Here is a 27,956-nt window from a genome sequence, read left to right as displayed (position 1 = left end):
AAAATAGTTTAAATTCTGTAGTTATTTTGATAGAACTTTTGCGTCAGAAAACGGTATAAGTTATATGCAGTTACTTAGTTTTTCCAACAAAAGTAAAGCTAACACTCGTTACAAGGTATTCTATCAGTTTTTTAAATGAAAAAAATTTTTTGTAATTTTTGCAACTATAAAATTTATAAAAAAAAATTCCATAATTAGGTTACCAAATTTTATTTTTTTTATTTCTGTACTTACGCGCTTAGTGTACTTATGTTTACTTACCCCCTTAGCGTCACTACTGAAACTACTGAGACTGATCATGGTGATATAGAAAGTTACAGCGCCATCATATGAAAAGTACGAAACTTTTTTTTTTTATAAATCTCCGCGGCGCCATCTTACAATTTTTTTAAAAACTAAATTATAATTCGCGGTTAAAATAATAATATGGCGAGTGAGTGTTTATTGTTTACTGTGCACTTGTGCGAAGTAAAATAAGTTGTTAACAGTAAACAAACAATGAAACAATTATTATATAAATAATATAAAATTAAATTAATAAAATTATTATTATAAATTGTAAATATAAAAAAATATAAAAAAATGTGCGACTCAGTTGAATCATACACTATCGGTGCAAAGTACCGCACTGTAAAAAAGCGGCTTGACAGTTTAGGTTATAAACATTCGCTGTCTTTAGACTCTCTGAGCTTAGTTGAGCAGCTACTTGCTGATTTAATAAAAACAACTGAAAGTTTGAAGCATTTTAAAAGTGTCGCTGTTAATAATACTGAGGTATGTTTTTTTTTTTTTTTTAATTTAACTTAATATTTTTTTGTGGTTATAATTAATAATTGATTAATTAATTAATTAATAAATAAATTAATTAATTTTTTTAGAATCGCAATCCTCAGATCCGATTCAAAGACGAGTCACTAGACGAGTGCAATCGCTTGCACGAAGAATTGCTTCAGTGCAAGGAAAGTAATTTAAAAGTCACTAAAGATTTAAAGAAAAAAATCCAGCGGCTGGAGAGCGAGACAGCTGATCTGCAGCTTGCAGCCTCCAGGAACTTGAAGAGGATAAAAGATCTGGAGGTTGAGTCTGCGAATAAGTCTAAAAGGATTCAGGAGCTCCTCGGCAAGTGTTGCAAGCCGACTGTCAGTAATACACTAGGTTAGTTTATTTTAAACTAGCAACTTGGCAGTCACTTCGTGACTGCCGTGATTTGTGAGATATAAATAGATATAATTTTTATTAAATAATGAATTTTAAATAGCATTGTATTTTCTTAAATATTGACGTTTTTAAAGATATAAGCTCATCTTGATGTTACAGGAATCAAGAGCTTTCATTTGAGTACCCACATGCATTTTTGATATATACATATATATTAGGGTGGCCCAAAAAAACCGACTATTTTTAACTTCCCGCTAAAAATCTCAGATTTTCAAAAATCGGGAAGTTATTGTTTTCACCCCGTTTTGCAAAAATCGAGTTTTCATCAGATCTCGACGTTTGAAGGTCACAGGAAGCTTCCCTGACTATCCCCGCGAGGTTGTCACGGCGTCTGTATGTATGTGTGTGTGTGTGTGTGTGTGTGTGTGTGTGTGTGTGTGTGTGTGTGTGTGTGTGTGTGTGTGTGTGTGTGTGTGTGTAAGTATGTGAATCACTTATAACTTTTGAACGGTTGAACCGATTTTATCGCGGTTGGTGCCATTCGAAAGGGCTTCGCCAAACTTAGATTTCCTGAGAATTTGAACCGATTCGTGCCGATAGATTTTGAGAAATTTTGAAAAATCTCAAAAAAAATTAGAAAAAAATCATTTTTGAAAGTGGTTTTTTTGGAATATCTTTTAAACGGCTCGATCGATCAATTTCAAAAACTAATCAGCTCTTAACGTCAAAAAACCACGCCGATCGGCGCTAATCCGGTCAAAATCGGTTGATTCGTTCGAGAGATAGCGTGAACGAAATAAAACCGAAAAAAACCGAAAAAACCGTTTTTTTTCACATAACTTCGTCATTTCTTCTCGGATCGTTTTTGATGATATAGAATAATTTCAGAGGTTAAAAAACCGCGTCGATTGCCGCCGAAAACGTGGAAATCGGTTGATTAGTTCGAGAGATATCCTCGACGAAATATTTGGAAATAAGGATTTTTTCAACATAACTTCGACATTTTTTGGAATAACTTTCAAACAGCTCTACCGATCGATTCCAAAAACTAATCAGCTCTTAACATCATAAAACCACGTCGATTGCCACCAAGCTGGTCAAAATCGGTTGATTCGTTCGAGAGATATCGTGAACGAAAGAAAACCGAAAAAAGTGTTTTTTCAGAGTTACTCCGAAATTTCTAGTTTGACCAATTGAAACTTAGAAATTATTTATAAGGCTTAAAAAACTACGTAGAATGCCGCCAATCGCGTAAAAATCGGTTCATTCATTCAAAAGTTATTGCGGTATGAACATTCAAAAAATAGTGTTCCATGAAACTTCTATCAGACTTTTGAGCTCAAAGAGCTCAAAAGCATAGAAAAGGTATCTTTTTGAGCTCGGAGAGCTTAAAACAACACACAGATTGTACTTTTGAGCTCGAAGAGCTCAAAAAAGCGGCCAGGTATTAACGGAATTAGCGGGAAGTTGCAGGGATGGCCTTTAGGGTCAACCGTTTTCCTAATTTTTTTTTTCTTAGTCTCGAGTGAAAAAATGTTAGTTTTTGATGTTTTAAGAGCCCTCACCAAAGGACAGCTCAAAAAAAATTTTTAAGAGGTGACTCCAAATTTTTTAAAATTTCAAAAATCGTCAAAAATCGAATTTTTTTTTTTTTAATTTTTTTTTCTCGTTACGGTATAATTTTATAGACCAAAAAAAAATAAGTTTCTGAAAATTTCAGTTCAAAATTTAAATTTTGAAAGGTCGCTCATAATTTTTTTTTTTTCTTTAATTAGTCATATCGCTGACTTTAACTGTTGGAAGTGGTACGTTCGGGTCTTTTTGGTTTGTAAAAATCTTAACCTACGCGGCAAAGTCAAATCTCAACAAAGCTGGTTTCTAAGACCAGCTTGGGATTCGAACCCACGCCTGGCAGTTGATTAAATAAAATTATTAAATTAAAAAAAAAATTATATTTTCTATGTTGTGCTTGATTTTTAGTTCATATCGTGATGTATTTTTATCGATTATGGTACTAAATAAAGAAAAAAAAAAATGCATGGAATTTTAATTTGAAAAGTAAAAGGTCGCTCGAAAAAATCTAAACTAATGCAATAATAAATTAAAGAAAATTATGAGCAACCTTTTAAAATTTTAATTTTGAACTGAAATTTTCAGAAAATTATTTTTTTTTAGTTTATAAAATTATACCGTAACGAGAAAAAAAATTAAAAAATAAAAAAAGTTCGATTTAAGACGACCTTCCAGAGAATCACCCATGTATATAATATTTAAAAATATATGAAAAATCGATGTGAGTACTCAAATGAAAGGTCCCGATGAGTGTAATGTTGGGATGAGCTTATATCTTTAAAAATGTCAATATTTCACAATATTTCTGGACACCAAATTTTTCTTATTCTCTTAATAATATAGATGATCAGCTGACTATTCCTCAGACAACAGTACCTAAAACTACTGTACCCCGAACAACGGTTCCCGGAACTTCTGTTCCTGGAACTTCTGTTCCTGGAGCTATTGTTCTTGATACTGCTGTTCCTAGAACTTCTGTTCCTGGAACGAGTGTTCCTCGAACTTCTGTTCCTCAGACAACGGTTCCTGGAACTGTTCCTAGAGCAACAGTTCCTGGAACTGCTGTTCTTAGAACTATTCTTCGTGGAACTGCTGTTCCTAGAACTATTCTTCGTGGAACTGCTGTTCCTAGAACTATCGTTCCTGGAACTTCTATTCAATAATGTTCAAGAAAGTTATTTACTTTTAAAAATTAACTAGGCGCTTAGAATTACTAAATTTATTTATTATTTTACAGGAAATAAAAAACGAACTGTTTTTCCTTTAAGAAAACCAGTTTTAGAAGCCGACCCACTCCCAGTAGACGCTAGTGACAACAATCGGTACATAAATCTCAGCAAAGTTGACCAGCGCAGTGTCGACTTGGTAGCAATGGGAGACAGAAAAATAAGTTCTTTGACCCACGAGCTGACTAAACTGAAGAACGAGCTGTCTCAACAGAAAGACAACATTGTTTTATACAGAGAGCAGGTAAGAAATAAATTTACTAGAAATGAATAATTAAATTGAACTAAATTAGCAACTTACTTATTATAAATGATAATCCTCAGCTGGCATTGAAGGACAAGGAAGTGTACAGATTAAAAAAAATAGTAGAAGCTAAAATCGGCAATGACTGCACTTGCAGAAAGAACGAGCGGTGTGTCGAGTGTAATTTACTCGGTTCGAATAAATTGTCTGAAATAAACGAGGTGAGAGTTCTGCAGCAGGCGAAACTGAACCTGGAGCAGCAGCTGAGAGACGCTTTGGACAAGCAGCATGACGCGATGACCCAGGCGATGAAACTCGCTGAGAGGAATGAGGAACTGGAGAAAGAGTTGAAGGATATTGACCATATTGCCCTGGCTGTTGAAGCTGACTGCAATTCTACTGTCAAGGAAAACAACAAACGCGTCAGCCAGCTTCAGGAAAAATTGGAGAAGACCATGGCTCAGATCAGGCAGCTGGAGACCAATTTGTTGGGTGAAAAACGGACGAGTCAGGAACTCAGAGCTGATTTGGAGAGCTGCAGAGCTGAGAAAAGAAATATTCAGCGATCGCTGGATAATCTTGAAGAGGAAAATCGCCAGCTGACCAACAGGCTCAATGATTTGAATATTATAGGTAGGTTTTTTAGGTAATAGAAATTAGTTTCAAATAATTGGGTTTTTAAAATTATAGGAGTGAGCGATGTTAGTAAAAAAAAATTTTATTATTATACTACTCTGAAAAAATTTAAACAAACTTTTAAATAGAATTATAAAAATTAATTTCTTGTAATTCATTCTTCTGTTCCTAGAACATCGGTTCCTGAAACTTTTGTTCCTAGAACATGTTCCTGGAACTATTGTTCTTTAAACATGTTCCTGGAACTATGATTCGTAGAACATTGGTTCCTGGAACGATTGTACCTGGGGAACTTCTGGTCCTTGAACAGAGGTTTTTGGAAATTTTATTATTTGAACAACGGTTCCTGAAACTATTGTTTGCGAACAAAAGCTCGTGGAATTTTTGTTTCTTGAACAACGGTTCCTGGAAATTTTGTCCCTAACTATTGTTCTTAAAACTAAGGTTTCTGGAACCATCGTTCCTAGAACTTATGTTCCTGCAACTATTGTTCCTGGGGAAGATTTGGTCCTTGAACAGAGGTTTCTGGAACTTTTTTTCCTTGAACAACAGTTCCTGGAACTGTTCTTTGCGAACAAAGGTTCCTGGGATTTTTTTTCTTGAACATCGGTTCCTGGAACTTCTGTCCCTAAAACATGCGTCTAAAACTACTGTTCTTTGAACATGTTCCCGGAACTATTATTCTTTGTACATGTTCCCGGTACTATCGTTCTTTGAACATGTTTCCGGAACTATAGTTCTTAAAACTAAGGTTCCTAGAACTACTGTTCTTCAAACTAAAGTTTCTGGATCTATTGTTCATTAAACGTGGTCCTGGAATTATTCTTCTTTGAATATGTCCTTGAAACTATTGTTCTTTGAACATGTCCTTGAAACTGTTGTTCTTTGAACATGTTTCCGGAACTATTGTTCTTAAAACTAAAGTTTCTGGAACTATTGTTTCTAGAACATGTTCCTGGAAGTATTGTTCTTTACGCATGTTCTTGGAACTATTGTTCTTCGATTATGTTCCTGGAACTATTGTTCCTAGAACCTGTTCCTGGAATTATTGTTCCTAAAACATGTTCCTGGAACTATTGTTCCTAGAACTTATGTTCCTGGAACTCTGTACAAAAAAAATTTACCTACTAATAATTTAGTATATAAATTAACACATCACCTATTCCTAATTTTTCATATTTTATAATTACGCTTACATAACACGCATGTTGCTTTTAACATAATAGAACCTCATTTGAATGCCGAAATCAATAGACTAGAAAGAGTAAATCAGAACCAAAGATTCGAGTTAGCTGAGTTGAGAGAAGAGAATAGATTATTGAAAGAGCAGTTAGATAATAATAAAAGTAATGTTAAGAAAAATTCTAAGAGCATTGGAAAAATTGGTACACGCTTTGATTAATTTTAGTTCATTTTTGGTTTAATAATTTGGTTTAAATCAATTTTATTTCTGTTTGATTAGACAAAAGGATGTCTCATGACACTTCCAGCAAAGTAGCTGAGAAAGGAGAAAAGATTAAACAATTGGAGAAAACTATTCATCAGCTTGAAAGAGACAAAAATTATTATCGTGAAGAATGGAACAAACTTTTGAGCCAGAGGAAGGATGCAGACACGGTAAAACTTTTTTTTTATAAAAAATTTTGGTCTTAATAATTAATTTATTCATTTATTTAAATATTTTAAGACTGAATTATGGAGCCAAATTTGTGAATTAAAGCAACAATTAAACGAAAAAGAATTAAAAATTATGGAACTTCAACGAGAGCGCAAGGAACTTGCTCGGGAAAAATTCGAGCTTGAAAATAAGCTCAAAACTTGCAGAAGTGTCGGTTCCTGTGGTTGTTTTTCAGAGAACGGTTCCAGGAATTCTCAATTAAAGGTTCTGGAACGGGAACGAGACTCTGCACGCACTGACGTTAACCGCTTGACGGAAGAGCGCGACATCTTGCGGGAGCGTCTTAAAGTAAGTATTTATACCCTGAAATTTATTTTAATTATTTTTTTTTAATAATAATTAATGAATTACCTTTAGCTGGCGACGGACGCGCATACAAGTGAACAAAGAAGGCTCCGGGAACGGCTCAGAGACTTGGAACTTAAGCTTGAAGATGTGGAACGAGAGAAACATAATTATATTTTGTCCCAAGAGAGCCGCAGGTCTGCTGTTACTGGCTTGGAAGATCAGTTAGAGGATGTTAAGGAAGAATTGAGGAGAACTAAGCAAGAGTTGACCTCTCAGAGGACTCAGTACTTTCAATTGAGGTATGTAACGTTTATAATAATAATAATAATAATAAAAGAAAATATTAACAAACTTTTAAATAGAATTTATTTCTTATAATTTATTATTCCGATCCTAGAAAATCGGTTTGTGGAACTTCTGTTCCTCGAACAATTATTCTTGGAACTTCTGTTCCTCGAACAATGATTCTTGGAACTTATGTTCTTCGAACAATGGTTTTTGGATTAACAAACTTTTAAATAGAATTATAAAACTAATTTCTTATAATTTATTATTCTGTTCCTAGAACATCGGTTCGTGAAACTTCTGTTTTTCGAACAATGGTTCCTGGAACTTTTACTCCTCAAACAATGGTTCCTGGAACTTTGTTTTCTCGAACAATGGTTCCTAGAACTTATGTTCCTCGAACAACGGTTCTTATTATTATTATATCAATAATATCTCTAAATGCATAAGTAAAAAATGATCTTGTATCTTGTGAACTATTGACATTTTTAAATATATAAGCTAGCACTGACATTACACTAATCAAGACCTTTTATTTGAGTACCTACATCAATTTTTCATATATTTATATATATTATATTTATGTATGTATAGGTATATATGAAAAATATATCAAAAATGCATGTGGGTACTCAAATGGAAGCTCTTGATGAGTGTAACATCGGGATGAGCTTATATCTTTAAAAAACGTCAATAGTTAAGTGACAAATTCTAAAAGAAAGGATTAATTTTATTTTTGCCAATCTAAAAATTAATTTTAATAATATTGAAAAAAAATTTTTCAGAGCATTGCAGGATCAGACAGACCAAGCACTAGGAGATGTCCAAAGTCAATTACATCACTCAGAAGCTGAGTTAACAAAAGCGGTGGAACATAGCCGTGATATGGAACAGCAGAACATACAGTTGAATAATGTAGTCAAGGAACAGAAACAAGAAATTAATACTTTGAGGACTAGTATGGCGAGATTGGATCGAGAAAAGGATCAATTACTTGTAAGTATTTTTTTTTTTTTTTTTTATTATTATTATTAAATGTAAATAATAATATTAATTTTTTTTTTAAGATGGAACTTGATGAAAAAACAGAAAAAATTGCGGGACTAGAACGCGAAGTAATGTTGAAAGAACAACAAGCTAGTGGGATTGAGCAACAACTTCGTGACATGCAGCGAAAAAATCAGTGAGTAATTACCACAAGTTTATTTACACTTTATACATTCCAATAAATATAATTTAAAAAACAATTACAACTATTCTTATAGCTAAAAGTAATAATTATAATATTTTTTTTTCTATAATTAATATTAAATATTTTAGTTGGGGCTATTTTTATAGTAACTTATAAATCACGGTATCTTTTAAAATATTGAAAATAGACCTATAGTATAAAAACGTTTTTTGTAGAAAATTTTACAAGCTATAATTTTTTCCTAAACTCAATATTTTAGGAGTTATATCTCATTTTTAATCTCTTAAACCAAAAAAATCTAAAATAAGATAAAGTACTCAGTAGATGAACAGGTTTCAAAGCAAAACTTATTCGATCCTATTTTTAATATATAAAAATGTAATCATTAGTTTAAATTAGTGATTTTCATGAAAATATAAACAATGTTGAATTGATTAGCGAAATAACAAAGATAATTGAATATTTATATACTGACAACGTTTTTAAAATAGACTATCAAAGGAGTAGTAGTTGAACAATCAATTCTGATAAGCCGCAGTAGTTGAACACTCCGGGAGCAGTAGTTTAACTAATTAAATACATGGCAATAGGCACACCAAAAATTTTCAACGTTATATTGAAATATCTAAAGAATTATAACATATTATTGATTAATATTCAAAATAATACTATCAATATTTAATATGTTCATTTAAAAATGATAAATATTTGTATTTAATTTTTTAATTACATTTTTTATGAATGACAAAGCAAATTTTCAATTATAAATCAAAAAAACTCTATTCAAAACGTTCAATAATTTTTAACTACACTAATTTTTAGCTATAAAACTTATTTAATTTGCAGTAATTAATACAAATGACAATGCTGATCACTAGTCTATAAACCTATTAGAGATTAGAGTGCTGTTAAAATTATACGGCCCCAGCTTGTTCAAGTTTTGGGTACCGCTTTTAAAATTTCGAGGTTATAGTTACACGCTAAAATTTAATATAAAAATTATAGTTTATGTCTTTGCAAAACATATGTATTATTTAGAAAAGATTATTTCATTGGGTGGTGCAATTTTTTTTACCCGGGTAAAAAATATTATATATAATTATATATGAAAAATGACCCTATATAATTATATAGAATTAGATATAATTATATAGAATTAGATATAATTATATAGAATTATATATAATTATTTCTATAAAAATAAAAAAAAATTAGACGTGCGCGGGGACTGAACCAGGGACCTGACGCTTGAAAGGCTGACGCGCTACCTGTTTACCTACGAGACTTATTTGTAAACAGAGTTTAAAATAACTACAAGTAATGCAAATCGTATACATAATCAATTTTTATAAGTTAACTTAATTAATACAGTTCCTATTACTTCATCCACAAAAAATACTATAGATTAATAAATTATTAATCATTAGAGTAGCAGACTCTGAGATAAAAAAAATTATATACAATTGTATATGATTCATATATAATTATATATGATTTCTGTATAGTTGCACTGATAGAAGGATTTGTTTATATTTAATAAGCTTTATTAAATACTAATAAATGATTTATGAGCTGTAATAGAATTCGGTATGTTACAATAAACGTTATTATAATGTAATAAAATTAATGCAAATAATTTATAAAGATGATTTTTGTTTATAAGCAATCTTTATATCATATGACATTGCAAGTGAAACAAATTCACTCAACAAAATATTTATTAACTTTTAATAAATATTTGTTAACTATTAATAAATACTTATTAACTATTAATAAATGTACTTTCCTTTCAAATAAATATTTGTTGAATGTTGAAAAAAATTTATTAAAATTTAATAAATTAAATAATTGTCTTCAAACAAATTAAATTTCTAATAGTTTATAAATTCTTTTATCAGTTTATATACGAAATATTTATAATTTTATATAATTTCATGTAATTTTATATAATAATGTTTGTAGCTTTTGTACAATTCTATAGAATTATATAAAATTATATCTAATTATATGAAATTATATATGATTATATATAATTATTGAAAAAATGTTACATCTAATTCTATATTATTATATATAATTATATGTAATTGTATATGATTATATATAATTATTAAAAAATGCTGCATCTAATTATATATAATTACATATAATCATATGTAAGTAATATATAGTTATATATAAGCAATATATAATAACATATAAATATATATAATTATATATACATTTTTTTACCTGTGTACTTAAAATAATATACCGTTTTTTTTTATTGATTGTTCGGTTTACGTTTTAGTACCTTTTTCATGAAAAAAATAGCATCTATCGGCTATTCTCGACATGTAAACTTTCAAGTAAACAAAAATCTAGTTGGTTTAGTTTATAATTGAAAAAACTTAGAGAAATCAATTACTGTATCATTGAATAATTATAATATGCGCATATTACTCATAATAAATATACAGATTTCGTATTACAACATTTCGAAAAGTCTGTTCAAGTACCGGTCCTATTTTTATAAGTATTCAAGTACTGGGTACTTTACCTTATTTAAGAAAATTAATTTTAGAGATTAAAATAACAATTTGTCATCATTATTTTCAAATTACGCGCGCTTTCTTATGCGCATGCGCGCAGACTGTTCCTCGAGTTCCAAGATTAAAAATCAACCAATAAGAGACTGAAAAAATATTTTCCATGAATAATTAGATCATTTTAATGAGTTTCTAATGTTAAAAATTAATAAATTGTCACCTGAGACTTCAAAAATGTCATTAACAATTTCAATAAAACTATAACGAATACCTCAAAGTTAAATTTTATAAATAAAGGCAAAGAAAAATGCCTTAAAAAAATCTTTGGATCTAAATTTGACCCTAAAGTATTTACAATAATAATAAATTTTAAAAATAATTAATAAAAATTGGGGTTAAAATTTCTATGCCCCAGCCCAGGCCTACTCTAATAAAAAAAAAAAAAAAAAATGTTCAAGTACTGAGTATTTTACCTTAATAATAAAACCAAAATTTCATCACTGGATTTTGTACCGTCGGTTTAAATAATTAGCAATTCCAACCGCGGGCGGTTGACATTCACCAGGATTAGCACTGAGTAAATTAGTTTCAACATCACTATCAACCACCGAAGAATTAACTCTTGAGTAACCAGGCCGGCACTCGCAAGCGACCTTACTAGCGCTATCTCCAGCGTCAATCCAAGAATCAGGCCAGGAGACGGCCTCGCGAGGTCGTCTCCTGGTAACCAGCCACTCACCTAACCCACACGGGCCCTGGGTGTACAATTTATAGCAGTTCTTACCCACCAGGAACATCCCCGGAGTGTTCTCGCACTTATCAAGCTCTAAATCCAGGTCCCGGCACTTTCCCGAGAGCTTCATCAGCTTTGTGCACTCACAGACGCCATTATAGCTGACCCCATCGACGCTGGGCCTGACAGAGTGGTCATAAAGGACCACTTGGCCCGCGGAACAGGGCCCCCGGGTCCCAATTCGGTAGCAAGTACGCTCCCGGGGGAAGTAGAGCCTGCTGCGCTTGCAGGGGACCTGGACGCAGGCCGTGGAGTTCATTAGCATGCTGCCCGGCTCGCACGGGCCACGCGTGTATTTTCTGTAACACTGACCGTCTGAGTAGAGGACATGACCGGGTTTACAAGTACATGTTGCGTGGATTTCGTCACTTGTTATGCTAGCGTTGGTGACTACGTAATGGTGACCTTGTTTACACGGCCCGATCCCACCTGAAATAATTAATATTTTATTGGTTGTTTTGCATACCTTAAGAAGAAAGAGAGGAAAGTGAATTGCTAAATTATAACGTCAGAAGTATTGAAATATTTTTAAATGCTTTTTTGGTTGCTCGTACTTGAATTAATTTAAGTAACTACCCTAGCGGTTTTGTAAATGCCGAAAAAATGTCGCAGTTACACAGTATTAATACGGTATTTTTTCGGTTGTTTTGGTAAGTTTTTTCATCGAAACATTACGGAACATTTACCGTAAAATTGCGAATAATTTACGCTCAAAATGCGAAATATTTACGCTGAAAATGCGGCATACTTATGGTAATAAGGTGGTAAAATCACTGTATTAAAACCATATTTAAAAAATGGTGTAAAATTAAATAATGCTCGGACTGGGATTCGAACCCAGAACCTCCCGAAGACATGTCGGCTACTCTACCATTTGAGCTATCCGGTCTATACCAAATTTTTTTTTTGCTTATTCTATATACATTGAGCTACACCGTCCATCTTACAATAAGCATTTTTAAAATTAAATAATATCGCGTTACTGATGCCATAAGGGCGCATCCCGAAAAAAATACTCTTGAAATGGCATAAGGGCGTATAAAAAATTTTTTTCCGGGAATCGACGTAGTTATGTATGAAACGGACAGAAATGCAAAAAAAATTTTGGTACGCCCTTATGGCACCCAGGGTACCTACCGGGAGCAATAAGGGCGTACCAAAGAAAATTTTTTTCGGGAAACAACATATTTTTACTTGAAACGCGTCGAAATGACGAAAAAAAATTTTTTTCAAATTTGAAATTTTTTGATACGCCCTTATGGCACCCGGGGTACCCACTGGGAGCCATAAGGGCGTATCAAAAAATTTTTTTTTTTGAGAAACAACATATTTTTACTTGAAACGCGTAGAAATGACGAAAAAAAATTTCAAATTTGAAAAAAATTTTTTTTCATTTCTACGCGTTTCAAGTAAAAATACGTTGTTTCCCGAAAAAAAATTTTTTGGTACGCCCTTTATGGCTTCCGGTAGGTACCCTGGGTGCCATAAGGGCGTACCAAAATTTTTTTTTGCATTTCTGCCCGTTTTAGGCATAACTACGTCGATTCCCGAAAAAAATTTTTTGGTACGCCCTTATGGCACCCGGGTGCCATAAGGGCGTATAATAGGCTGATACGCCCTTATGGCATTTGTAACGCAATATAATTATATATGTGAAACAATATAACTTTTCGATTTTAGAAAATTTGCAATTTTCTAAGTGAGAAATTAAAAATTGAAACTAAAATTAGAATATATTTACTTAACATATGTATCCTTTTATATTCATTATCGCTAAATACCTAATTAAAAAATAATAGTCTACATAGTATTTATTCAAAAACAGTATTTGTTTTTGCAAAGTGGCGATGGAGAATAAAAAGCAAAATTGTAAATTTTTCATTTTATTCATTTCTAACATAGAAGTGAACTAAAAATAAAACCAAATCTTTAATAATTGTCCATTATATCAGAAAATATTCGGCAAAATTACTGTAATATTACGGTAATTATTTGGAATTTTGGGTACACTGATAGAAGGATTTGTTTATAGTTAAAAATATTTGTTAATATTTAACAAATCATTTATTAGAGACCACTTTTAGTCCTTAACAAATATTTCTTAGTATTTAAAAGATTTATTAATATTTAATAAATGAATATCTGATTTATTAAATACAAACAAATCATTTTAAATACTAAGAAATATTTGTTTGATACTAAAAATGGTCTCTAATAAATGATTTGTTAACTATTAACAAATATTTTTAATACAAATAAATCCTTCTATCAGTGTAAAATTTGGGCATTAATGTGGTAATTGTATAGTATATTTCTGGTAACTGTACAGCATAAGTGCAGTATATATACTGAATAATTACAGTATAAAAACTGGCCAAAACAACTATAGTTTAACCGCATTATTACCGAATTATAACGGTAAATATACGGCATGATCATAAATGCCGAAAAATTACGGTATTTTTACGGCATTCTCAAAATCGCGAGGGTAGTGATAAATAGTTATATAGACTGTATTTAAATCAATATTTTTCTATTATTGTGTTAAACTAGATTTTTCTAGCTCAGAGATCAAATCTTGGAACTTCTGTTCCTGGAACTCCTGTTCCTAGGGTAACCGGTCAGAAAATCTAAGGCAATAATGTCCATGGTAATAATTTCCAAAAATAATGTCCAATGCAATAATATCCAATTGCAAAAAGATCAAAAATAAAAATATCCAAAGACAAAAAATGTATCCAACATTAATTAATCCCAATGCTTTAATTCATATTTGTACCCAAATATGCTATGAGTCACTACCTAAGTAAAATTATTAATTCAATATTCTAATTCAAGAAAGATTAAGGTTGTTACTAAGTACTTGATAATTCTTATTATCATTGTTTACGATGACTCGTATTATTATTTATATTTATATTAATTGGATATTAAAATGTTATTAATAAATAATTTTTGATTGGATATATTGACATTGGATTTTTCTACTATTGGACATTATTAATTAATAAAATCTTTTATATATTTACTATTAAAAATTAACTAGGCGCTCGAATTTACTAAACTTATTTATTATAAAAAAAATTACCTAAAGGATAACACATCCTTGTTTCTTCATGATAATGCGGAATGCTTTTAAGACACCCACACTGACCTCCAGGCAAGAAAATTTCTCCTTGCTCCAAACAAGGTCCTGTTGTGTAATGCTCATAGCAGCCATCTTCAACTCCTCTGTGGTAATACGCCCCCAATTCGCCTTCAGTGTTACATCCGCACTCCGCGATCCCATCAGCGCCATCTACGAGCAGCTGACCTCTCTGACACGGCCCGCGGGTCAGTTTGCTGTAGCATTTTTCGTCCCTGGGCCAGAACAATTTCCCGCGGTCACACTTTTCTGGCTTTTTACACACTCCCCACCTTCTTGAGCTTCAAGAATCATTAAGAACCTTTAAAATCATCACTAGTAAATTAATAAATTGAAAAATTACAAATTACTCACTCATTAGACTCCAAAGGAGCAAAATATTCTCCAGCTGGACATTCAGCTCTTGTAAAAATCGGCCAGCATCTTGATTCTGCAGCAGACTGAGCTGTTCCTGGAGGACACCGGCACTCAGCACCTGGACCTTTTGCCGTTGGACCCAGTTCCATTGTCTCCGGGCACGGAGCTCCGATCTGCGAATTAAACTCCTCAAAATTCTAGCCTTAGAATTCAATTTTTAAACAATCATCAAATTTACCTGGAAAATCTTGTAGCACTTGCCATCTGGTGGCCAGTACAGTAACTGCCAGCCTCGTGGCTCCGCTGCGCAAGGATTGCTCGATGGGTCCGCCCATGGTGGAGGAACTATTGCGCCATCTATGCTTTTTATTACTAACCACAAAAAAAAACTCTCCGCTAACCTAAAAAAAAAAAGATTTAATTTTTGGGTCAACGGATTACTTTGAAATTTTTTTCTAGGATCCGTACTACTATAAAGAATAATTCTACAAAATTTTATCTTAATATAATCAGAAGTTTTTTTATTAAAAATAATTAAAAGTTAAAACTGGTGTTCTAAGTCGTCCGCCATTTTAACTTTGTGGATTTAAATAAGATAAAAACACCGCGAAGGTAACTGGCGGGAAATTTAAATTCAAAATTTTGAATTAAGAAACTAATAAATTATTTTTTTTTTAATTACTAATCACAAAAATAAATTCTTCATTAACCTAAAAAAGAGTTTCAATTTTTGGGTCAACGGATTACTTTGAAATTTTTTTTTTAGAACAGTACCACTACAAAGAATAATTCTACAGAATTTTATCTTGATCTCTTCAATAGTTTTTTTACTAAAAATAGTTGAAAGTTAAAACTGGTCTTTTAAGTCGTCCGCCATTTTAACTTTGTTGATTTGAATAAGATAAAAAAGGCGCGAAGGTAATTGGCGGGAAATTTGAACTCAAAATTTTGAATAAAAAACTAAAAAATTATTTTTATTTAATTACTAACCACAAAATCACTCCACCAACCTAAAAAAAAAGTTTCAATTTTTAAGTCAACGGATCACTTTGAAATTTTTCTCGAGGACCCGTACCACTACAAAGACCAAGTCTACAAAATTTTATTGTAATATATTTAGTAGTTTTTTTATAAAAAATAATTAAAAGTTAAAACTGGTGTTTTAAGTCGCCCGCCATTTTAACTTTGTAGATTTGAATAAGATATAAAAAGCGCGAAAATAACTGGCGGGAAATTTGAATTCAAAATTTAAAAATAAAAATTTATTTTTTCTTCCAGGAGAAATTAAACTAGCCGTAAAAATATTTAAATACCAGAATTTGGCCTTCAAGAGAAGGTCATTGCGAGTGAAAGTATCGACAAATAGGACATACAAGATAATATTATTTTATTTTATAAACTCGCCGATATAAACTTACACTTTTATTAATTTTATTCGGCAACAAATAATTAACTGTATCAAGGATCAAGATAATTGCATAATTGCTTTAAAAACTACCGGTTACATCAGCACTTTCTCGTTACGTGAATTAATGCGCTAATTACCGTGATCCATATCAGCGTAATTTATTTATTTTTATTCAACAAATCAAAGCTCTTTTGTTTTGCTTCTGACAGCCAGAAAAATTTCAAGTAACAAATTTATTTATTTATTTTTTATGGACTATTCTTGTCCATGCTTGCCATGTCCTTGCCAGGGAAAATTTCGGTAATTAAAAATTTTTATAAATATTACTTACATTTTTTTTTTTATTTTTAATTAGTAAAATATTTTTTTTTTTTTTTATTTTTTTGTTAATCACTTCACATTTTTTTTAAAAGAAAAATTGAGAACTAGACGAATCGAGTTCCGCGGCTCGACTGAGAGACCTTGCGAGCACACTACCTGGTTACTTAACACATAAATATAAAGAGGGGGGCGTTATATATTTTAGCTGAAAGGGATACGGATTATATTAAGGATGTATTATACAAAATGAGTCATGGTTTTTCCAATTATGTATTGGGATTATTTTGTTGCATAATTTAGGATCAATTTTTAATTATTGAAATTTTTAATTTTTTAATTAAATTATTAATTTAAGAATTAATTAAATTAATTTAATTTAAAAAAAAATTAAGGTTAGAGCCCTAATTATTCACAGGGGTCAAAATATTGACGACCTAAATTATTTTTAAATATATTGTTGAATATATTAAATTATGAATTTTTATTAAATTTTAATTAATTAAAAAAAATTATCTAATTATATGATTTTTTTTATTTTTAATTAACAATATATAAAAAATTTATAAAATTAAACAATCGAAATTAATTGTATGATTTACAATATTTAAATTAGCAACCTTGCAGTCACTACGTGACTGCGGTGACTTATGAACTATGAATAAAATTTTGCATTAAGTTAATGACTTTTGTTAAATTGCACTGTACTTTTTTAAATATTGATTTTTTTAAAGATATAAGCTCATCTTGATGTTAGACTCATCAAGAGCTTTCATTTGAGTACCCACATGCATTTTTGATATATTTTTCATATATACATATATATAATATATATAAATATATAAAATATATGAAAAAATGATGTGGGTACTCAAATGAAAGGTCTCGATGAGTGTAATATCGGGGTGAGCTTATATCTTTAAAAATGTCAATAGTTCACAAGATACAAGGTCATTTATTAATTGTTAATATTTTTAAAAATGTAAGCTCATCCTGATGTTACACTCATCGAGACCTTTCATTTGAGTACCCACATGCAATTTTGATATATTTTTCATATATACATATATATATATATCTATATCTATATATATATATATATATATATATATATATATATATATATAATATATACAAATATATAAAATATATGAAAAATTGATGTGGGTACTCAAATGAAAGGTCTTAATGAGTGTAATGTCGGAGTGAGCTTATATCTTTAAAAATACTATAAGTTGACAAGATACAAGGTCATTTCTTAATTATTGATATTTTTAAAAATGTAAGCTCATCCTGATGTTACACTCATCAAGAGCTTTCATTTAAGTACCCACATGCATTTTTTATATATTTTTAATATATACATATATATAATATATATAAATATATAAATAATTGATGTGAGTGCTCAAATGAAAGGTCTCGATAAGTGTAATATCAGGGTGAGCTTATATCTTTAAAACTTTCATTAGTTTACAATTACAAGGTCATTTCTTAATTAATGAAAATTAATTTAGCATACGGGTGATTCTCTGTAAAGACGTCTTAAATCTGTACAAAATTGCCCGACCAAATTATTTTTGATTTTATTATAAAAAAAATTAACAAGGGTTACAAAACTATCAGCTTAATCATAATAAATAAACAGCCGATTTAATTGTTGCTTTTTCGTTATTTGTGCGTCTTTTGCCATATAACATCACAGGGGGCTGTTTGCCAGGGGACTGTTTTATTTTATCAAATTGAGAAAAATCAAGCAAACTATTTCAATGCATTCAACTTTTCAAGTTTTCAATGAATGTTTACATTAATTAGAATAATATTAAGACTTATGGATCGAATTTTATAAATAAATTATAAATAAAAATAGTTGCCAGGGGACTGAGTTTCAAGGGGCCAAGACACATATTTCCAGCACAAACGGTGCTTTGACACTAAATAAAATGCCGATAAAGCGCTAACAGCCCTATGTTTATTAACTCAAGACTAGTTAGATCCTTATAAACCTTACAAAAGGTAAAATAACACGCTGGATTTTTTTTTTTGGCTTTGAACTTCTAGCAGAGGACTGTTTTTAAAATGCCTGGGACAAACTTTGGTTTAATGAATTTAATGAAACAAATTAATTTTCGGTACTTTTTATTGAAGAAAATTGTTAGTTAACTAATTAAGTTTATAAACATTATGGACCAAATTAAATATTATTGACGAATAACTTAAAATTTAATGTTAAAGTTTTAATTTTGGGAATGGAACAGCCCAGAGGACTGTTATTTCGGTGGTTTACCAATTTATAGCAAAAAAACCAAAATTTATTTCATTTTAGTTTTCAATGCTCCAAATAGAAATGTTTTTTTACTTTCGTAACAAATTTTTTTTAGCAACAAATTAACAATTTTTCCAATAAAAAAATGCCTGGGACAGCGAAAAACATCTTTACAGAAAATCACCCATATATATTTAATAATTTTCAAAATTTTATAACAAATAAATGATGTCAAAAAAATTTTCAAAACTAAAAAATTGTAATTTTTTTAAAATAATTTTTTTTTTTTTTTCATTTAATAACATTAAATTTTGATATATTTTTCATATATACATATATATATATATATATATATATATATATATATATATATATATATATATATATATAGTATATATAATATATATTTTAAAGATCGAAGCTCATCTTGATGTTACACTCATCAAGAGCTTTCATTTAGTACCCACATGCATTTTTAATATATTTTTCATATATAAATATATGTAATATATATAAATATATAAAATATATGAAAAATGTATGTGGGTACTCAAATGAAAGGTCTCGATGAGTGTAACATCAAGATGAGCTTATATCTTTAAAAATGTCAATAGTTCACAAGATACATGGTCATTCCTTAATTATGTGTCTAGAAATAGAGCATTATCAAATATAGCCTAAATACTTATCATGATAAATTGACTATTTACCTTAATCAAAATTAAATTTTTAGGAAAAAAATTAATTAAAATAAAATTTTTAAGATGAAAATTGGCAAAACAAAAAAATTAAATAAAAGTTTTAAGGGTGATTTATAGAGAAAAATTCCTGAAGTTTGTTTATAAAATTGAAGAATTATGTTATAATGCGCAATTGCGGTTTTCACTTCCATATTAATATAAACAAGAGCTCGAGCATCATCCGTGTGTTTTTCTTTCTCTTGAACACTAAATCCGTATAACAGCTTGGAGAAAGTTTCGTTGCAACTCTCTAGGGTTTCCCTCTCGATTTTATCAATGTTGTTGTTGTTATTAATTAGGAATTTGGTTTATTTTAGACGAGATGAGAAATAGGGAAGATCTAGTTCCTTTAAAAATGATTATAACTCCTAAAATATTGATTTTAGGAAAAAATCATAAGAGACCAAAATCATAGCTTAGAAAATTTTCTACAAAAAACGTTTATAACATTAACGTTTTATATTATAGGTCTATCTTCAATATTTTAAGAGATATAATATTATATCCTAAAAAAAAATTTTAAATACTATTAAGGTAAAAGTCCTAAATATTGACAGGGGTCTAAATATTGACACCCTAAATTATTTTTAAATATATTTAATTATCTGTAATAAGAATAACTATCATATAAATTTTTATTAAATTCTAATTAATTAAAAAATTGAAAAAAATTACTCAGTTCAAATTATTAAATGTTAATTATTAAAAAAAAAGAACACCAGTTCATCAAACCAGCTTACGAGCGTCTTTCTTAACAACTTTGGTTGGAAAAGCAATTTTTTTAATTGCCGAGTTTAAATTAATTTCTTCATCTAATTATATGATCTTTTTTTTTTTTTAATTAACAATATATGAAAAATTTATAAAATTGAATAATTGAAATTAATTTTTTCCTTTATAATATTTAAATAATGGATGTCAATAACTAGTTGATAATTTTTAAGTTGAATCTCATATTGACAGCCAGTCGACAGCGCTATCACGCCTTTTTTTTTACTTTAACCTAAGAAATTAACTGTAAGAGTTTGAACTCTTTTGATTAAATAAATTATTTTAAAATTAATTTTTATATTTTTAATAGTAATTAATCATTTATGGAAATTATTATTAATAAACTTTAATAATATTGATTATTTAATAATAAGTTTCGATAAATAAGAATAAGCTGATGAGTCTAGGCATAAGCAGTATAGGTGTCAATAATTGGGGCTAAGGTATGTCAATAATTAGATCAATCAGTTTTTTAACCTGTCAATAATTGGTGTATCCGAATACTCTATTTAATTATTTAATATTAATTAGTAAATATCAGTGATTATCGTTTTAAAAAATGAAATTAATTAGTTAAAACATTACTTGAGACATTACCACAAACAAAATTTAATATTGATATTTGATTGCTTGAAAAAAATCAAATCATAACTTTGTCTGTTGTAGTGTCAATAATTGAGGCTTTTACCTTATTATTATTAATCTAAAAAATTAAACACGCAATCTCATAATTGCATAACAAAAAATATTTTACATAATCTCAAAAATCGGATTAAAATAAATATAAAATAAATTCTTTTATAAGAAAAACAGAATAATCAATCATGACTATAAAGACCCGTCGGATGACTAGTAGTTATTCCAAGATCCGTCTTTGGACCATACCATACCTATTTCATTTCCTCTTCCGGTGTTTTACCAGTGACTTGCACTTAACAACCAACTTTCCCTAATTATATTTATTTTCCTGGTCGTTTGCTTGTTTACCATCAATCATTATTCTCGCGTCTAACTAACAATATATTTTTTCAGGATCTGCGTGGACCAGACGGCGGAGCAGGAGCGCCAGTTGCGCAACCTGCAGATGGAACTGGAGAACAGCAGCCGACAGATGGCAGCAGCGGCCAATGACCGAGACAACGCTCTGATGGAGAACCGACGGCTTCAAGATGACCTAGCAGCGGTAACTTGCGAGTTCAGGACGCTCCAGCGTGAGCTGGAGGCTTCCAAGGCTGAGTCTCATGACCTGAAGAGACAATTGCAGACTTATGTTAGTGAAGTTCGACGTGCTGAGGAACTGCTCAATAGAAAGGTATTTTAAAAATTTTTTTTAAATCGATTAATCAGATTTTAACTATTGTTCCAAGAACTATTGTTCTTGGAGCTCCTGTTTCAGGAACTGCTGTTCTTTTTGAAGCTTCTGTTCCTGGAACTATTATTAAAACTCTTATTCCTAGAGCTATTGTTCCTAACACTGCTCTTCTTGAAAATATTGTTCCTGGAACTTCTATTCTTAGAACTAGTATTGAAACTTCTGTTCCTAAAACTATTGTTCCTGGAACTGTTCTTCATGAAACTATTGTTCCTGGAACTGTTTTTCTTGAAACTATTGTTCCTGGAGCTTCTATTCTTGGAACTAGTAGTGAAACTTCAGTTCCTAGAACTGTTGTTCCGGAAACTATTCTTAAAACTTCTGTTCCGGGAAATGCTGTTCTTTGAACTACTGTTCTTTGAACTATTGTTTTTGAAACTTATGTTCCTGAAAGTGTTCTTGAAACTATCGTTCCTGGAATTCTATTGGAGCTATTATTGAAACTTCCGTTCCTTGAACTTCTGTTCCACGAATTGCTGTTTTTGGAACTACTGTTCTTAGATCTAAGAATACTATTCTTGGAACTATTTTTATAACTATTGTTCTTGGAACTGTTATTTTTAGAACTATTGTTCCTAGAACTTCTGTTCCAGGAACTATTCTTGAAATATCTGTTCAGACCTATTGTTCCCGGAACTATTATTGAAACTTCTGTCCCTAGAACTGTTGTTCCTAGAACTAATGTTCTTGGAACTTTAGCAGACTATTTTTTTTCTCCTTACATAAAATAATCAAAAAATTGAACGTATTACTTAGAATTCGAACATATATACTCCAAAAAAATGAACTAAAATAACCAAATTATTTATTTTTCAGGAAAATGAACGCACAGAAATGTTGAACCACTACAGAAGTCTCAGTCTAGAAGCCACAGTCCTGGAAAACAACAACCACAGTTTAGAATCTGAAGCTGCTGAAGCTAGAGGCGCGTTGCAGTCCGCGAGGGACCGATTGGTCGATCTGGAACGCCAATTAGCCGACAAAGATTGTCTCATTAGAGGTTATGAAGCTCAGGTGCGTAAATTCAGTTTGTTCCTGCAGCTCCAGCCCAGATTTGGCTTTTAACTAATAATTTTTCGCTCCAACAGATAACAGAGCTGACTCAGAACGTCGCCAGCTTGGAGACTCAAATTCGCCAGCAGCTGGAACATAGAGGAACAGCGGAAACTGACCTGAACGCGGTTCGGGATCTTTGTGTTCAGCTAGACCAACAAAAAGAGGCGCTAAAGAAGGAAATTAATGATAAAGATGCTATTATTGCACAATGTGAAGCTAAACTGTCGAGATTCAAAGCTGAGAACAATGCTGTTCATGATCAGAAAAGCCGCGACCATGTTACTATTGATAGGCTGCAGATGCTGCTGGACCAGGCTCGTCGCGAGTCGATTAATTATCAGAAGAACAACCAGGAACTGCTTAATGAGATTGATAGGCTAAAACAACGGATCGATGATTTGCAAAATAAATTGTAAGAGTTTTAATTCATGCTGTTGTTTGTTGAGAAGTAAGGTTGATGTTTGTTAATAGGTCTTCGGAGTCTGCGGAACTTCAGCGCTGTCAGAACCAAGCTGCGGAATACAGCAACCAGGTTGCGGAACTAAGGAGGAAAGTTACTGATGAAAGGTTCAATAGGGCAAGAACTGAAGAAAAACATCGAAGGTATTCTATTTGTTTAATTTTTTATAAGAATTATTTATTTACAAAAAAGAAAATAATTATTTTTTATGTTTATCAACTTATTTTATCTAAAAACTAATTTATTTTATGAAATATTTGTCATTTTCCTTTATTTAAATTAATTTAGTTCATAAATTCTCTGTAAGATGGCGTTGCGCACCGGATAAGGAACTACGTCATCACTGGCGCGAAAATTTAAATTAAAAAAAATGAATTTCAACAATAAACTTGAATTAAATTTTCATTCTTGAAAATTGTTATAAAAATTACTAAAATTTTATATTGCAAATAATTTTTTTATTAAATTTATCAACTTATGCATAAAAACTAATTAATATAACGAAATTCCCATTTTAACTTAATATACTTCTTAAATTTTTTGTAAGATCGCGTTGCGCACCGAATATAATATACTACATCATCATTGGCAGGTAAATTCAAATTAAAAAAAAATAATTTTTAATATTAAACTTGAATTGAGTTTTAATTTTTTCAATTTTTCCTATTAAAATGAATATTTTTTATGTTTATCGACTTATTTTACATAAAAACTAGTTTAATTTATGAAATATTCGTGATTTTCTGTTATTCAAATTGATTTAGTTCACAAATTCCCTGTAAGATGGCGTTGCGCACCGGATAAGGAAGAACGTCATCACTGGCGCGTAAATTCAAATTAAAAAATAATGATTTTCAATAAATAATTTCCACTACATTTTTATTCTTCGAAATTTTTATAAAAATTAAGAAATTATTTATTCAAATTAAATTAAACAATTTTTTTTTATTAAACTTATCAACTTATTTTACAAAAAAACAAATTTATATTACGAAATTCTCATTTTAATTTAATATACTTCTTAAATTTTCTATAAAAAACACTTTTTTAATTAAATTAAACATTTAAATCTTCCCGGTTTAGTAAAGTTTTCAAAATTCTCTGTAAAATGGCGTTGCGCACCGGATCCAGAACAACGTCATCACTGGCGCGAAATTTCAAATATTTAAAAAATTTTTTTTAATTTCTTCTTGATAACTTCAATATTTTTTAAATAAAAAATCATTTGAAGTAATTTAGAATAAATAAAATTAAATTAAAATTATTAATATAAATAATAAAATAAAATTAAAAAAATAAGATAACAGTATTTATTATTAAAATTAAAATTATTAAAATAAATAATAGAATAAAATAAAATTATTTAAAATAAAGTTAAATAATTTTTACAAATAACTTTATTAATTTTTTAGAAGCTATCCATACAGTGACCAGATGCACATGTCAGGAGAACCAGCGCCAACGGGAGTGTCGCCATCTTCTCGAGACTTCATGCCCCAGGAACTAGGAACGAACATCAGGTAAATAACATAATAATAATAATAATAATAACATTCTTATAAATTAACCCGCATGTTTATTCCCACCAAGACGACTAGATTGGCTTAACTTACCGTACGACGCCCTCACTCGACCACGCTCGGAACTATCAACCGAGCGTCGGCCATTTTCGGTCTCAGTAACTCGTTGTGATTGTCGTTCTAAATTCTGTAAATCAATTCGTAAATTATCAGCCAAATAATAATTTTTCCATCCAAAATTTCCTGCATGTAAAATTAGAGCATGTAACCATAACCTCAAATTAATAAATAATATATTTCTAAATTTATTTGTTTTCAGATCACTTAATTCATCACCAGACATATATAATGACATAATTTAAACTAAAAAAAAAATTTTTTAAAATAAAACAAAATTAATAATAAATAAATTTATAATTAGATTTCGTGATGACGGATATCCGGATACTCTACGGGATTTCACGGCAACGACAAAAGGTTTGCAGCTTAGCAAGTCTATCGGTATTAAAATGTAGAGACCGTTTTTAGCATATAAGTAGAAAATATTTATTATTATTATTTATATTAATATATTCTCATACTATTGACTGAAATATTGAAAATAGAAAGCGATGTCGTTCCTGGTGAAAGTATTACTGACAGTGGGTACATAGTTCATCATCAAGAGGAACGACCAAGAACGCCATCTAGGAAGAAGTCTTTACCCTGTGCCAAGAACTGTTGCACTGAAGACACTGTAGATGGCTGCCCTGCTTCAAAGTGTGACAAATCTGTTAGTACAGATGCTGAAAAAACTAAAAGAAAAAAAACACAGACTGATAAAAATTTTAGACCGCGGCTTGTTGATGCTGCAGTTTCGGTTCCTGCCGTTGCTGACGCTAGTGTCTCAATTCATGAGTTATCTAATTCGGTAGAAGAAATTTCTGTAATTCTAGACGTTCCTGATGTTCCAAATGTTCCTCAAGTTCCACCGGTTCCACATGTTCCGAATGTTCCAGTGATTCCATATGTTCCACAAGTTCCAAATATTCCACCGGTTCCAAATGTTCCAGCGGTTCCAAATGTTCCAGATGTTCCACGGGTTCCAGTGGTTCCAAATGTTCCAGTAGTTCCAAATGTTCCAGTGGTTCCAAATATTCCGAATGTTCCTAATAGACACCAAGACAACCGACTAGCTAATGCAACCCAGCGTCAAGTTCCAGGAACATCAAAAGACAAGAACACTGACACTGTTCCTGGAACAAGTGAAATTCCCAAGAAGCGTGGTAGGCCTAGAAAAGACCCAGATGATTGCGGTTGTACAGTAGAAATACAACTACCCAACTGTCGGGTCCAAGTTCCACCGGAACCACCGGAACAAGATGAGAACGAGGAACCGTCTGATCCCAGTGACTTGATAAACAGAACTTTTGACCGAGTTCACGATCTTACTAGAACGGTTCAAGACAAATTAAACTCAATGAGCTTCAGTGGAGAAGCTTCTCAACCTTCTAGAGGGCGCGATTCATTCCGTAGGTCAGGAACCTCTGAGAACGAAAATGAAGTTGTCGTTGAAGAGTCTAGTACTTCATTAATCATAGAGACGGGAACTAGACCTCGTGTTCCACCAGTTGACCGCAGGGTTCCTAGAACTGGGTTACGTTCCGGGGAAGTTCCACAGGTTTCTTCTGAACCTGCAAGGCCGGAACGGATTCCAACGCCACCTACGCGAGTTCCAACGTCACCTAGACGTGTTCCATCACCGGAACGTGTTCCATCGGCACCTAGACGTGATCCATCGCCACATAGACGTGTTCCAACGCCACCTAGACGTGTTCTGTCGCCGGAACGTGTTCCACCACCACATAGACGTGTTCCATCGGAACATAGACGTGTTCCAACGCCACCTAGACGTGTTCTGTCGCCGGAACGTGTTCCACCACCACATAGACGTGTTCCAACGCCACCTAGACGTGTTCCATCCCCACCAAGACGTGTTCCAACCCCACCGGAACATGATCCACCCCCTCCTAGACGTGTTCCAACCCCTCCAGAACGTGTTCCACCTCCTCCTAGGCTTCCAGCGCAACCTAGACCTAGAATTCCAGTTCCTTTCAAATCTCAAGGACCTCCAGCGCCACCTAGACCTCCAAAACAAAAGAAACCTCCTAAAGAAAAACAATGTGACCTTACTAGATGTCACAAGTGCCCTATGGTGCGCCCTCCGCGGCAGCACGTGCAATTTCCCCGGCGAAATCTTCAACCAATCCACACTTCAAGCCCAGTTGCCAGCAGCCACGCCATCTCGCGGCCAAACCACCGGTACCACTTGCGCTCTCATGCTAAAACAGTTTACAAGATTGAAAATGGTGCTGCAAAAGTTATTTCTCAGACCCGGGAAGAAAGTTCTAGTTCCGGATCAGAGGTGGCGCGAGTGAGGAGAAAAAAATCACGGAAATTGTCGGATTATTCAGATGTGTAAAATTGTAATTAAATGTTTAATAAATTTGTTTTATAATTATTACTTAATTCTTATTACATAATTTTTAAAACATGAATATTTAATTAATTAATTTCAAATGTTTAAAATACAGTTTTACACTTTTAAAATTATTGAAATGCTAAATTAATTAAGAAATGACCTTGTGTCGTGTAAACTATTGACATTCTTAAAGATATAAGCTCACCCTGACATTACACTCATCGAGACCTTTCATTTGAGTACCCACATCAATTTTTTATATATTTCATATATTTTTATATATCATATATATGTATATATGAAAAATATATCAAAAATGCATGTGGGTACTCAAATGAAAGCTCTTGACGAGTGTAACGTCAGGATGAGCTTATTATGTTTAAAAACGTCAATATTTAAGAAATGACCTTGTATCTTGTGAACTATTGACATTTTTAAAGATACAAGCTCACCCTGACATTACTCTCATCAAGACCTTTCAT

At 31.3% G+C, this 27,956-nt stretch overlaps 2 protein-coding genes across 9 annotated transcripts; one reads left to right on the top strand and one right to left on the bottom strand.

Annotated features, from left to right (window-relative positions):
• Window positions 1-506: 506 nt before the first annotated feature.
• On the top strand, window positions 507-27,510 carry LOC123263491 (centrosomal protein of 135 kDa). Of its 7 annotated transcripts, none has more exons than XM_044726286.1 (18): window positions 507-774; window positions 879-1,155; window positions 3,968-4,200; window positions 4,281-4,833; window positions 6,063-6,221; window positions 6,299-6,453; window positions 6,524-6,802; window positions 6,872-7,101; window positions 7,873-8,083; window positions 8,155-8,270; window positions 21,638-21,917; window positions 22,794-22,991; window positions 23,066-23,445; window positions 23,505-23,636; window positions 24,906-25,013; window positions 25,435-25,490; window positions 25,619-26,037; window positions 26,155-27,510. In XM_044726286.1, exons 1-18 carry the CDS (start codon window positions 583-585, stop codon window positions 27,472-27,474), a joined length of 5,298 nt encoding a protein of 1,765 aa, XP_044582221.1. In that variant the 5' UTR covers window positions 507-582; the 3' UTR covers window positions 27,475-27,510. The 7 variants fall into 7 exon arrangements, with proteins under 7 accessions (XP_044582221.1, XP_044582224.1, XP_044582219.1 ...); XM_044726289.1 differs by having other exon boundaries at window positions 25,619-26,772; window positions 26,977-27,510; XM_044726284.1 differs by having other exon boundaries at window positions 25,619-26,921; window positions 26,964-27,510.
• On the bottom strand, window positions 8,634-16,977 carry LOC123263545. Of its 2 annotated transcripts, XM_044726405.1 has the most exons (6): window positions 16,842-16,977; window positions 15,341-15,503; window positions 15,100-15,275; window positions 14,689-15,026; window positions 11,283-12,029; window positions 8,634-8,655 (listed from the first exon to the last, which is right to left on the bottom strand). In XM_044726405.1, coding segments are annotated over exons 1-5 (1,404 nt in total). In that variant the 5' UTR covers window positions 16,844-16,977; the 3' UTR covers window positions 8,634-8,655; window positions 11,283-11,304. The 2 variants fall into 2 exon arrangements, with proteins under 2 accessions (XP_044582340.1, XP_044582339.1); XM_044726404.1 differs by lacking the exon at window positions 8,634-8,655 and having other exon boundaries at window positions 10,526-12,029.
• Window positions 27,511-27,956: the final 446 nt, after the last annotated feature.

The sequence above is a fragment of the Cotesia glomerata genome, linkage group LG4 (genome assembly GCF_020080835.1).
Source record: "Cotesia glomerata isolate CgM1 linkage group LG4, MPM_Cglom_v2.3, whole genome shotgun sequence".
Taxonomy (NCBI): Eukaryota; Metazoa; Arthropoda; class Insecta; order Hymenoptera; family Braconidae; genus Cotesia; species Cotesia glomerata.
This window is presented reverse-complemented; position numbering and strand designations above follow the sequence as displayed.